This window comes from Balaenoptera acutorostrata, chromosome 12 (genome assembly GCF_949987535.1).
Source record: "Balaenoptera acutorostrata chromosome 12, mBalAcu1.1, whole genome shotgun sequence".
Classification (NCBI taxonomy): domain Eukaryota; kingdom Metazoa; phylum Chordata; class Mammalia; order Artiodactyla; family Balaenopteridae; genus Balaenoptera; species Balaenoptera acutorostrata.
Genome location: NC_080075.1, coordinates 67599552 through 67612812, shown reverse-complemented (window position 1 = coordinate 67612812; position 13261 = coordinate 67599552). Strand labels below are relative to the sequence as shown.

Below are 13261 nucleotides of genomic sequence, written 5' to 3'. Positions count from 1 at the left end.
ATCTCTGGGCTATCTCTGTGCAGGTCTCTCCTCTCTAGGACTCTGCCCTGCAGATTCCAGCCACTCAGCCTCCATCACGCCGTGCGTGGGCTCCCTCCCTGCACGGTGATCTGCCGAGTGCTTCCTGCGGGTGGTTGGGGTGGTCCTAGGGCTCCCCTCTTGATGCCCTTCTCTTAGGATTCACAGTCCTCTCTTGCCAGTTGTCTGGTATCTAACAACAGTTGTCTTATATCTTTCATCCAGTTTCCTAGTTGTTTATGGAAAAAAAGGCTTGTTTGGTAACAGTTATTCCATCATGGCCACCTGTTTCCATCATGGAAATCCGTTTCTTTAACATGAAAAAAAATCTTAAAAATGATTGTTCTGTGTTTGGAATGGGGGACGGGGTAGAGGGTTAATTCACTGTGCTTATCTCGAGGACAAGTTATCTTACAGGATTATCTACTTAATGAATGGTGGGCTCCCCCCAACTTCTGGTTCCTTTTCACAAACTGAGTATCTCTCAGAAGCTTTTTTTTCTACTGCACCTGAAATGTCTTAGGCTAATTCCCTTAATGCGCTTTTGTACTGGAGGTTTAGTACCTTGTAACAGCTCCTATCAGCCCATTGTGATGTTCTTTTCTGTGAATCCACAACCAGTTTGTTTCCGAGTGCCCCTACCCTTCAAAGTTCTTTTAGAACACATTGGATCTGGGCTTCTGAAACTGTTTAACAGCATACTGCTAAATGCCACTGCAGACCATGTATATGAGCAGAGTACATTTAAATATTAATTTTGATTTAAAAACATCTTTGGAAGATTGGAGACTGAACAACTGGCAAACCAAATCCAGAGACGTAGTTGTTATTATGTAATGGATTAAGAGCCCACTTATTATCTTCCCTTTATAGATGTCCTTAAATCCCAGCATTCTTGGAAAGAAATGGCTGTCCTTTGACATCAGTCAACCAAGGTGATGTTCAGGCTCCTGTCCTTGGGTACGAAAAGTTTTGGGTTAGCCAATTATAACTGACCTCACGGTTTATATTCTAGTTGGGAAATAAAAGAGCTTTGTTAAAAGATGATTAATGTATGTGCCAGTACATGTGAAATGTGAAGTGAATGATGAAAATGGCGCAGGAGGTTCAGGTGATAAAAATGGTGCAGGAGATCGGGGTGGGCGTTTGGGAAGGACTTCACAGAGAAGGAGGAAGTTTCAGATGAGCAAGAGCTTGAGGGGCCAGCCTGTGTTTCAGGACAGGGCCCCGGGTGTGCAGAGGCAAGAAGGGGTGAACTTCTGCAGGGATGGACCAGGAGGCACTGAGGGTGGAAAGTGGGGGTTGGGGTCCAGATGTAGAGGGTCTTGAATGCATCTCAAGGGCAGGTAAAATGTGTTGAAAATTTTTAAACGGAGAGAAAATAATTAAAAGAGCTGCACTTTGGGAAGGTTAGTCTGTCAGCGAGTCTGGTAGGATTTTGTTCCCTCACCTACTGGTTCTCAAGTTTGGCTGCATATTGCAATCACCTAGAGAGTTAAAAAACCCAAAAACAAAACTAAAACTGATGCATGAGCCCCTTCCCCCAGAGATTCTGATTCAATCAGCCTGGAGTTAGGTCTGGGTTTTGAGAGTTTTTAAAAGCTCCCCAGGTGATTCTAATGTGCTGCAAAGCCTGAGAACCACTGCCCAGACCACTGATAAGATCTTTTTTCTAATTAAAAAAAATTTTTTTTTAGTAATTAATTAATGTTTTTTTGGCTGTGTTGGGTCTTCGTTGCTGTGCACAGGCTTTCTCTAGTTGCGGCAAGCGGGCGCTACTCTTCCTTGCGGTGTGTGGGCTTCTCATTGCAGTGGCTTCTCTTGTTGTGGAGCACGGGCTCTAGGCACATGGGCTTCAGTAGTTGTGGCACATGGGCTCAGCAGTTGTGGCTCGTGGGCTTTAAGGCGCAGGCTCAGTAGTTGTGGCTCACGGGCTGTAGGGCGCAGGCTCAGTAGTTGTGGTACATGGGCTTTGTTGCTCCGCGGCATGTGGGATCTTCCCGGACCAGGGCTTGAACTCACGTCCCCTGCATTGGCAGGTGGATTCTTAACCACTGTGCCACCAGGGAAGTCCCACTGATAAGATCTTGATGTAGTGTTTACTCATTGTGTTCAACCATAGCTGGCCAGGCAAATGCAGAACCAACTGGTGGAAAACATTTTAAAGAACTTCTGTAAGAGTTAAAATATTCCACATAGTTCAGAACCTCAGTTAGAATAACAGTTTTCTCCAGAAACAGAGTCACAGAAAACAAACTAGTGGTTACCTAAGGGGAGAGGGAAAGGGGGAGGGACAAATTAGGGGTATGGGTTTAACAGATACAAACTAGTATGTATGAAATAGATAAGCAACAAGGGTATATTGTATAGCACAGGAAATTATAGCCTTTATCTTATAATAACTTTTCATGGAGTATAATCTGTAAATGTACTAAATATCTATGCTGACACCCGAAACCAATGTAATACTGTAAGTCAACTATACTTCAATTAAAAAAAAGAATAACAGTTTTCTCATAAATACCTATGAATTTTTACATTGGCCATGAAGTAGATGGTGACAAATGTATAAACTTTTGGAAGGAACCCATAATTATCTTGAGAATTTGGTCACATGGAAAAAATTTTTAATATTTTGCATTAAAAACAGAAGGGCAACATAAGACAAACACATCTGTCACGGCAAGAATTCAGTAACATAAAAGCCATTGTAGTGTGAAAATACCAAACTTGCAGTGATAAAAATGTAAGTTCTCAAAAAACTCTGGTGGAAGGCTGCCAATTTCCAAATGCTTTGTCAGTGGTTCTCAAACTTGAGTGAGCATCAGACTCACCTGGAGGGCAGTCAGATTGCTGGGCTCCAGCTTGGGGTTTAGCAGGCCAGGGGTAGCCCAAGAAGGTGCATTTCTAAAGTGTTTCCCGGTGATGGTGCTGCCGGTCCAAGCACCACACTTTGAGAAGTGACACGTGGGAACCGCTATTGCACAAGGTCCAAATATCACACGAAAAAGGGCTTGATAAAATGTGGTTGCAGAGGGACTTCCCTGGTGGCGCAGTGGTTAAGAATCCACCTGCCAATGCAGGGGACACGGGTTCGAGCCCTGGTCCGGGAACATCCCACATGCCACGGAGCAATTAAGCCCGTGCGCCACAACTACTGAGCCCACGAGCCACAATTACTGAGCCCGCGTGCCTAGAGCCCATGCTCCACAACCAGAGAAGCCACCTCAATGAGAAGCCCGCGCACCGCAACGAAGAGTAGCCCCCGCTCGCCGCAACTAGAGAAAGCCTGCGCGCAGCAACGAAGACCCAAAGCAGCCAAAAATAAAAATAAATTAAAAAAAAAAATGTGGTTGCAGAACGTGAGTTTTGCTTTTCGTGTCAGGGGAGGGGCTTGTCTTGGCAATTAGGGAATCTGTCCCCGCCCCCAGTTGAAGCCAGCCCGTCCTGTCTGCATGCTCCAGGAGGCTGCTGTTGGAGCCCAGGTGGAGAAGGTGGAAGAGGAAATTGTCTAATCATTCTCCTTATTGTCTTTTCAGACTTAGTGTGAAAGGGTGTTATTGTATATAGTCATACTGTTCTGTCATATGTTCTTTTCTGTGTGAGTTTAAAGTTCTTTTTTTCCTTAATTATTCTTTCTCCACTCCCCTCACCCTACCACATGCAAAATTTGAAGAGTTCAAAGAAAATCGCTACCCTGTTATACTTCTAACTCCTTAAGATAGGCCCTTGTTGCATATTCTCGGTGGTTTGGGGAAGATTTCGGTGCTTGGCTCCCATCTAGGTGCCAGCTTTTGTAAGCCGCTCCGTGCAGCCTTCCTGGTAGATTTGTAGACATTTGCAGTACACCTTGGGAGGGAGGAGAAGTGGAAATCATTCTCAGATGTTAAACCGAAACATGTTTCTAATTGAAAGCATGAAGAGAATGTATACATGAAAGTGCCTGGGGTGGGGGGTGATCTCTGGCAGAGGCTCAGCTTTGAAAGCCCCATCCAGTCCTCGCTTGTGGCCACTTCTGTTCTCTCTGGGTGGAGCCCATTTCCATTCCTGTGACATTCCATAAATAACCGTGGCCGAGTAGGGACCTAATGATCATCACTTGGCCAGGAAAACGCTGATAAATTAGAATCGTGAACTTTAGAAGTGCATAGCTTTTGACTTTGAATTCTAGAAGCCTAATATGGAAAGAGCCCTCGGGGACCATTTTAGAACAAGCAGCTACTGCCCTCCCCCCTGCTCCTGGACTTGTACAGGTACAGAGGCCAAGCTTAAGTAACTTACCGCAAGGTCACCTCAGGAGCTGGCTGCATTTTTCTTTCCTTTTATTTGTTTTCTCCCAAGAATCCTTCCACATTTTTAGAAAATTTGTCAGCCTAGTATTCTGACACTCGACAGCCGTTTGTTATCATTATTTGCTGTAATTAATAGGAATTGTAGGGAGATAGGAAAAGTATCTTCTCTTGTTTATAGAAAATCAGTAGGTTTCAGGGCTTTTAGGTCTTGGTCATTTGGCTCCTCCATAACTGAGCCTCCTCTGGTTCATATTCCTCATCTATTTTGTGATTGTTTGTAGACTGAACCTTGTGCCAAATTTTATGGGAGATTTAGTATTGGGATCTGCCTCAAGACAAAGAGTTTAAGTCAAAGGTGGGCTGATAGCAAAAGGTTCATTTAAATAAATTAATTTGGACAAATAAAGAAGGGACTGAAGGAATCATGTCCATAGGCCTATGATGTTTATAAAATTTAAGTCAGTAACATCTAAACTCCCAGGGGACCTTGCCTATGATAAAATCTACTCACCCTACCCGTGACCCATAGCCCTGCTAACTTTAAAACTCTGCTCGGCCGCAAGTCTGGTGATTCAAAGTACATGCATCCTAGTTAATAGGAGATAAAGAGGTTGTTTCTTTTTGGTTGCCTTTTGTTATAAGATTAGGGATGTACTGGCTTAAAAAAAGAAAAAAAATCTATGCATATATATACGTATATATATGCATATATGTACGTATATATTTGCATATATATATATATATATATAAATAAATAAAGGTTGACTCTCAACCTTTCTGCCCTTGATTTTTCTCTCAAAAAAAAAGGTAGGTTGGACTAGATTTCTGAAACAGTCACTCCAAGCTCTGATAGCTTATGCAAGATGAAGGCTGTAACACTTTTGGGGGTTTGGGTTTGGAATTGGGCTTTTGTTTTTTTTGCCAAATGTTGTTTGGATACCTAAAATTTAAACTCAAGCCACAGAACACAACTTAAAAAGAAGGGCAGAGTACTTTCTTTTTTCCCCTGTATTTCTGATGCATTTCTGAGTGGCAGCTAGAGTAAAGCGGCTAAGAATGATGACTTGGGAGCCAGTTCGCTTGAATTCAAATCCCAACTCTCCTATTTACTAATGATTGTGTGACCTTTGGCAAATTATATAACCCCAGTGCCTCTTTCTTCATCAGTAAAATGAGCAAAATAAAATATCTACTTAAAACAGTTGCTGGGGGGTTAAATCTGTCGATATCTATTAGAATAATGCCTGGCACATAGGAAGCCATTAATAAATATTATCTATTATCATCGTCATCATCATCAACATCATCATCATTTTGTTTTATTGAGGGATAGCCCGATGCTACTGGTAAGTCTTTGGAAGAATTAGTAAAGTCTACAATGCTTTTCTTCAAAGTGTGTCTTCTGTTTCTTTCTGCAGCAAGCTGTGTTCCTCCATGTCAGAATGGAGGCATGTGTCTCCGGCCTCAACTCTGTGTGTGTAAACCAGGGACCAAGGGCAAAGCCTGTGAGACAACAGCTGCCCAGGACACCTCGTCACCAGTCTTTGGAGGGCAAAGTCCCGTGGCTGCTTCCTCCTGGGTCCCTCCTGAGCAAGCAGCAAAGCACACTTCGTCTAAGAAGGCAGACACTCTACCAAGAGTCAGTCCTGTGGCCCAGATGACCTTGACCCTCAAGCCGAAGCCTTCAGTGGGACTCTCCCAGCAGATACATTCTCAGTGAGTGTTTTGAACTTGCCTCCAGCTCAGGAGCATCTTAAGTTCTCTCTTGGATGCATTGCTTTAAATCACTCTTCTTTTCCTGCACAATTTGCAGAAATCACTTGGATAGCAATGTCCTTCTTTCCTTTTCTTAAGGTTTTACATGTTATGTTTACACATCAAGTGTCTTAAAAATACTTGATATGTGTGTTTAGCCTCTGCAGGGAAGATTTACCATAAGCATTCAGCAAAGCAGTAGTGAGGATTAAGGGGATCAAGGTTGGAAGGGAATAATAAAGGTAGTTGTTTGGTTATGGTGGAGTTGTGAGTTAAACAATTCTCTTTTTTCGAGGTGGGGGGTGCTTTAAAGTTTTTGAAGTCATAATTTAAAAAGAGAAACAGTGAGTGTGATTTTTAAAGGTACATGGAAAAGGTAGGAACTCATCTTTCCACAGAGAAGGTATTCAAGTGAAAGTGAGTCCTGGGAAAGAGAATTTCTCCACCTTGGTAGCAGGTTAAGTGTATCTTCTATTAAACACCATGTTTACCTCCCAGTTGCCATGCAGGTCCATTTTTGGTGAATGAGCTTGTGTTTTATTTATGGGAACATGGTTTTCTTTCTTAGCGTTAGGAAGTAAGTGCTATTCTGAACAAAATGAGAACTCTGTAAGGACAGGGTCCTTACCCAAATTGTTTCCTTTTAATTAGCTGCTCTACATGGATAACAAGATGCAGAATTACTGCAGCTATCACTTGTCATTTGTCTAGGAATGTAAAATACAGGAAGTTCTTAACTTCAAAATGACCCAGCCGTTCATCTGTAAGTCACTTGCTTGGAATTTTGAATGCTTTCCCCACCAACCCCCCGGGATAGCTTCCACCTGGTGATTAGTATCCCGTCAGCCCACAGAAGTTATTTAATCTGTTACTACAGATGAAATTATCCTAATTTATACTTCCCCTTTCAATAGGCCACCTACTGTCCCTGATGAGTGGGGTTCTGATAACGTTTTCCTTTCTCTTGTTCCCTCCTCAGTCCTCTTCTTTCTTTTTTTCATTTTTCCCCTCTCATTTCTTCTTGCCTCATTCTTCAATTCTACCGTGATAAAGAGATTTGGGAGGCTGTGCTGGAATCTAAGCACTTTGCTGCCATTTCAACTGGAAAACACATCCTGCAGCCCTCAAGAAGAAGGAATTGTAGTTATAGCCAGTACTTAGTAACTGCTTACTGCATGCCACGTACTGTTTCACGTGCTGTGTATGATTATCCATTTATAACTCACAGTGATACCCCATCAGGTAGGTGCCATTACAAACCCCATTTTACAGATGGGGAAACTGAGGTGCAGAGTGCTTAAGTAATGTATTCAAGGTCCACAGTTAATAAGTGAGTAATAAGTGTTAGGATTGAAATAGAGGCAGAATAAGGAGAATACATATTAGGCTTTAAAGGGAGGCAGCCAGGCTCCAGCGTCCATGCCCTGAAGTGTAAAGGGTGGCAGACTTTCTCTGTAAAGGGCCAGATAGTAACTATTTGTAGCTTTGTGGGACATATGGTTTCTGTTGCAGCTTCTCAATTCTGCCGTCCTTAGCACAAAAGCAGCCATAGACAATGCGTAAGTGAATGAGTGTGGGTGCTCTAATAAAACTTTATTGATGGATGTTGACATTTGAGTTTCATATAAATTTCATGGCACGCAATATTATTCTTTTGAGTTTTTTTCTCAACCATTTAAAAATGTAAAAATCATTCTTAGCTTATGGGCCATACAGAAACAGCCTGTGTGGGTCAGGTTTGGCCCCTGAAGTGTAGTTTGCTGACCCCTTCTCTAAAGGATAGTAGTGTTTTTTTGTGTCAGAACATGTGTCTTTGAAATAATATAAAGCATTGATTATATCCTAGCTAGACATCTCTCTTCCCGCATTGTTCTGGATCTTAAAAACAAAGAACAATTCTGTGTTGAACTATGCCTTGGCAATCAAGAGTCGGATTACTGTGCATTGCAGTTATTTTTTTCTAGCATTATTACTTACATAAGCTGTGAAGTCATTTACAAGCGACATTATTTATCCTGAATATCACCATCCCCTGTTAGAATTTGACCCTCTATGATGTGCATATATGGATTGTTAGTGAGAACCATATGTCAGATGTCAGATAAAGGAGCAACTTTTTCCCCCTCCCCCTTTTTTCTTTTTTTGGTAGCAGCAGTGTAATTTAGACAAGAATGTTGTGAGTCAAAGAGGAGGCTAAGGTTTCAGCTCCAACTTGGCTTTGGGAAAATAAAAGTCATTAGATAATTTGCTTCAGAGACCTCATCTGCTGAATGAAGATGGTTTTTACGATCGCATTGTTATAGGCATGTGTTTATGGGCGTGCCTACTGCGTGCTTTTGGGTGAGGAGAAGAGATGGCCCAAGATGCTAACAATTCTGATGTTTTCCTAATAAACTTTTGTCCGTTGCCCTGTTATCTGGGCACTGCAGGGAGTATTAAGATGTACAAGATCCAGTTCTGCTCTTAAGGAGATTTTGAAATGATAGATGAGCTATCACTTGAGAGGGGTACAAAGGAAGGGGTACAGTTGGCCCACTGATGAATTTAGGTAATGACCCGATCACCTGAAATTTAAACTGTCGAGGAGGCACATATGATAGGACCATTTTGGTTTCTTTTGAGAAATGTAACAGTTCTTAAGTTACCTTTTCGTAATATTGCCTACTTTAGGGTGTTTCAAGGTTTGGTTTGGTTTTTGTCTAGTGAAGGGGGAAATTAATTAAGCCTTCTTAAAATGCTTGTAGACATAAAGGCACCTAAAATATCAAAATGTGTAGTTAGTGTTACATCCATTATGTGGCATATGAAATGCTGCAGTCTTGATCATTTATTCAGGTTTTTATTGAGCACATGCTATGTACCATGCATTGTTCTAGGGGCTCAGGATGTAGCACTGAACAACTAAACATAACGTCTGCCTTCCTGGAGCCTACAGTCTGGAAGGGGGGAGACGATTGATGAGTGGTGTAATTAAAACATATGTTAGATTGCGGTAAGTGCTGTGGAGAAAATAAAACTGCAGTAATGGACAGGGAGTGCAGGGTGGGTGTGGGATGGGAAGGAGTGAGGGCCCTGGTGGTTTTAAATAGGCTGTCAGGGAAGGTTCTGCTGAGAAGGTGACATTTAAGCAAAGGCCCGGAGGAGGTGAGGGTGGGAATCATGGAGAAGTGTGGGGCTAGGGCTGAGGCCCCAGCAGGAGCCTGCCTGGGCTGTTTGAGGAATAGCGACTTTAGTAAAACTGTAATGTTAAAACTACACATTTTAGGCAGGTGGGGGTTGGATGAATTGGTTTTACTTTGGCCAAATTGGTTTTAGACAGCTTGGCTTAGAACCAGATACAAAGTTCTCTAGAAAAATCAAAGGAGGGAGCAATTGTTTATAGATTTTGGAGCATTGGGGATGTGGAGGTCTAGGGACGGCTCTGGAGGGTGTCATCTGTGAGCTTGAAAAGATGGTTAAACTTGACCACAAAGAACTGGAGAAGGGCATTTCTAGGAAAAGCAATGATGTGACACCAGAAAGACTGCTTTATTAGTTATCTACTGATGTGTAATAGGTCCCCACAAACTTGGCAGCCTAAAACAATAAACATTTATTGTCTGACAGTCTCTGTGGGTCAGGAATCCAGGAGGTGCTTAGCTGGAAGCTCTGGCTCAGAGTCTCTCATGAGGTTGCAGTCAGCAGGGGTGGCTTGACTGGGGCCAGAGAACCTACTGCCAAGGTGACTCACTGCCATGGCTGTTGGCAGGAGGCTTCACTTCCTTTCCGCACGGACCTCTCCGCAGAGCTGCCTGAGCACCCTCACAACATGGCTGCTGGCTTCTCCCTGAGCAAGTGATCCTCAAGCCACAGGGCCTTCTCAGTCTTGAAAATGACACACCTTTACCTCTGCCTTATTCTACTCATTAGAAGCGAGTCACTAAGCTGAGTCCACTCTCAGAGGGACTGTAGTTAATAAGCTGCATTGTTTGAAGAGAGAAATATCAAAGAATTTGTGAACATATTTGAAAATGACCACATTTAGATACGATTTGAATGGAACTTGATTTAAATGAAGACTAGTGGTAATGAAAGTTTTTAAAGGTTGGTTAAACACCAAGTTAAAGACTAAGATTTCAACAAAACAATTCCAAAAAGACCCAACAAAACAAAATAGAAAAAGTAACGAAGGGGGAACCTATAGCTTAAAAGAGGTTTAAACCACAATGTTCATTCCAGTTCTATTTACAATAGCCAGGACATGGAAGCAACCTAAGTGTCCATCAACAGATGAATGGATAAAGAAGATGTGGCACATATATACAATGGAATATTACTCAGCCATAAAAAGAAACGAAACTGAGTTATTTGTAGTGAGGTGGATGGACCTAGAGTCTGTCATACAGAGTGAAGTAAGTCAGAAAGAGAAAAACAAATACCGTATGTTAACACATATATATATGGAATCTAAAATAAAAAAAAAAGGTCATGAAGAACCTAGGGGCAGGACGGGAATAAAGACGCAGACCTACTAGAGAATGGACCTGAGGATGCAGGGAGGGGGAAGGGTAAGCTGGGACGAAGTGAGAGAGTGGCATGGACATATATACACTACCAAATGTAAAATAGATAGCTAGTGGGAAGCAGCCGCATAGCACAGGGAGATCAGCACAGTGCTTTGTGACCACCTAGCGGGGTGGGAGGGAGGGAGATGCAAGAGGGAAGAGATATGTGGATATATGTATATGTATAGCTGATTCACTTTGTTATAAAGCAGAAACTAACACACCATTGTAAAGCAATTATACTCCAATAAAGATGTTAAAAAAAAAAGAGGTTTAAGAAACATATTAACCAATCACAATATTTAAATTGTGTTTCTCCTGATGCAAACACACTGTAAATAACAGAAAAAAGATAATGATGATAGGACAACCATGAAAATGCTGACATTGATTTGGAAATTTGATGATATAGAAGAATGATTGTTGATTTTGGGGGCTGTGCTGATGACCTTGTAGTTATGTAAGGAAGGGGAATACTATTAAAGTATTTACAGATGACATTGTATGATGTCTGAGCTTCGATTGCAATTATCCAGTGGGTTGAGGTATAGCGGTAACAAGATTGGCCATGAGGGGATAATTATTGAAGCTGGATGACAGGCACACAATTCTTACACAATTCTCTCTACCTTTATGTATTTTTGAAATTTTCTGTAATGAAGAGTAACGGAAAAGAGAAAGTGTCAAGGAGGAAGGCTGCTACGATTTTTCTTCTGCCTGGGAGATTAATCTGGCTGCAGCGTCTAAAATGGATTAGGACTAGTGGTAACTGGAGGGTGGCTCTGTAACGGCGTGGTGGTGCTGGTAACCTAGAGGAGGGACATGAGCTCGGGAGGCGTTGTTAACGAAAGACCTTGGCGCCTACTCAGATGTGGGAGGCAAAGAAAAAGAGAATCAGGTACTATCCAGGCGTGGGACTGTGGGCGAAAGGGAGGGCGTGGTGGTCTTTCTATCCTGCTGTCTTCCAACATTTCTTGGTAATAGCATGGATCTCCACGGTCTTTGATGGTGGTTGATACTTGGTGAATGCATGATTTCTGACAGAGCTTTACAGATGAATAGCCAAGATCATCCACTGTACCCCAGCGGGGACTAAAAGCAAGTGGGTATCAGTGGTACATGCCTGGCCACTTGGTCAGGTACTGGTTTGGGAAGACCTTGGTCAGGGCCTTCTGGCAGTAGTCATTGCTGTAGTTGGTACTTCCATTCATGCTTTCCGTGGAAGTTTATTATTATGGCGTTCCTTTTTCCAGTTTTCCGGGCCACATCATGGATCCTCCATGAGCTAAAGAAAAGACCAAATGATGCCTTCATCTTCCTGTATACAGATTTTGGCAGTCACTTTTCTCATTCTTTGAACTTTTATGTCCCTTGATAATACTGCATTCCTTAGAAAGTCCATATTAACACTTCAGGTGACTTTCATAATTGCATCCTGTAGATGTTGTTCACGTATAGCTGTCCATGTATTCAGCGAAGAATTGCCGCTGTCAGGTCACAGGTGCACCCCCAGTGTCTGTCTTTAGTCACTTTATGTGTAAAAAGGTGTTAATGCTTATATGTTGTGGCCAGGAGCTCCACAGAGGAGCAAAAATCAGAACTGTTCAGTTTTCCAGAGCTTTTTCATCACCTGTCAGTATCATTTTTCACATGTATGTTGAAGTTTCCCACAAGAATTTGTTTTCAATCCTCAGTGCTGCTCAGTGAGGCTGTTTCAACTTGTGTGAAATGTCTGTCTTTATCCTTGTTAATCATGATGGGTGTTACAGGCGCTGACCATGGACCCATGAGGCGGAGGTCGTAAGGGACATTCTTCAGCTGCTGATGTCTTCTGCTTGTTTAGAGAATGCAGGTGCAAATGACCACTGCTTTGCCAAATGGGGAGCGGTTATCTGTACTGTGTAAGGAGGAGGCACTTTTGCAGGACACAGTGTGCCCAGTCACCGCTCTTTGAGCTTGAGAAGGAAGTCTGGTTTCACTCAGGATGTGGATGTCAAATTTATCTCAAGAGCTCACATGTATCCAGTCTTTTTTCTTCCCTGGTGATGGCTATTTTCATCATTTTATGTTTCAAAGGATGGTGGTTCGTTTCTCTGGAAAAAATAGTTTTTTCCTGTCTCACACCAGTGGAGGGGGCCTGAACTTACCTAATGTCATTGATGTCTTTTCTGTCATCGTCTTCTCAGGGATGGGGTAAAGAGAAAAGAAGCAAGTTAGAAAATGGTCTCTTTTAAGACAGGCATAATTCAAATATGTTCTCTGTTTATCAAGTGAGCTTATACTACACCAGAGTTTTTCTAACTATAGGGGAGGGCCCTTTAAAATCCACATTGAGATAATGGGTTCCACTTTCAAAGGTCTCGAGAAATGAATACTTCCCATTTACCGCGGGTTGGTTGATAGGAAGCAGTGGCGAGTGATGCCTGTGCCAGGGAGAAGAGGGTGCTACACTGTCTTTATCTCTTTCTAGTTCTTAGCTTCCAGTCTCTGTGGTTGTTTGAACCTTAAAAAAACTGTATGCTATGATATGTACAAGGATGGGAGACTTCGTGGAATGTTCCTTGAAGTATTCTGCTCTCTGGATTAACAACAACAACAAATATAAGCTCATTCGCTTTATTTGGACTCTCTCACACTACTCCTAAAGGAAAA

The 13261-nt window shown here is 42.3% G+C and overlaps 1 protein-coding gene across 5 annotated transcripts in view; it reads left to right on the top strand.

Moving 5' to 3' along the window:
• The window catches only part of LTBP1 (latent transforming growth factor beta binding protein 1), a 432848-nt gene that overhangs the window by 50542 nt on the left and 369045 nt on the right, over window positions 1–13261 (top strand). For all 5 annotated transcript variants that reach the window (XM_057557919.1, XM_057557920.1, XM_057557922.1 and 2 more), the window contains exon 3: window positions 5729–6026. In XM_057557919.1, coding sequence (XP_057413902.1) covers window positions 5729–6026 — 298 coding nt within the window. The remainder of the gene's footprint in view (window positions 1–5728; window positions 6027–13261) is intronic.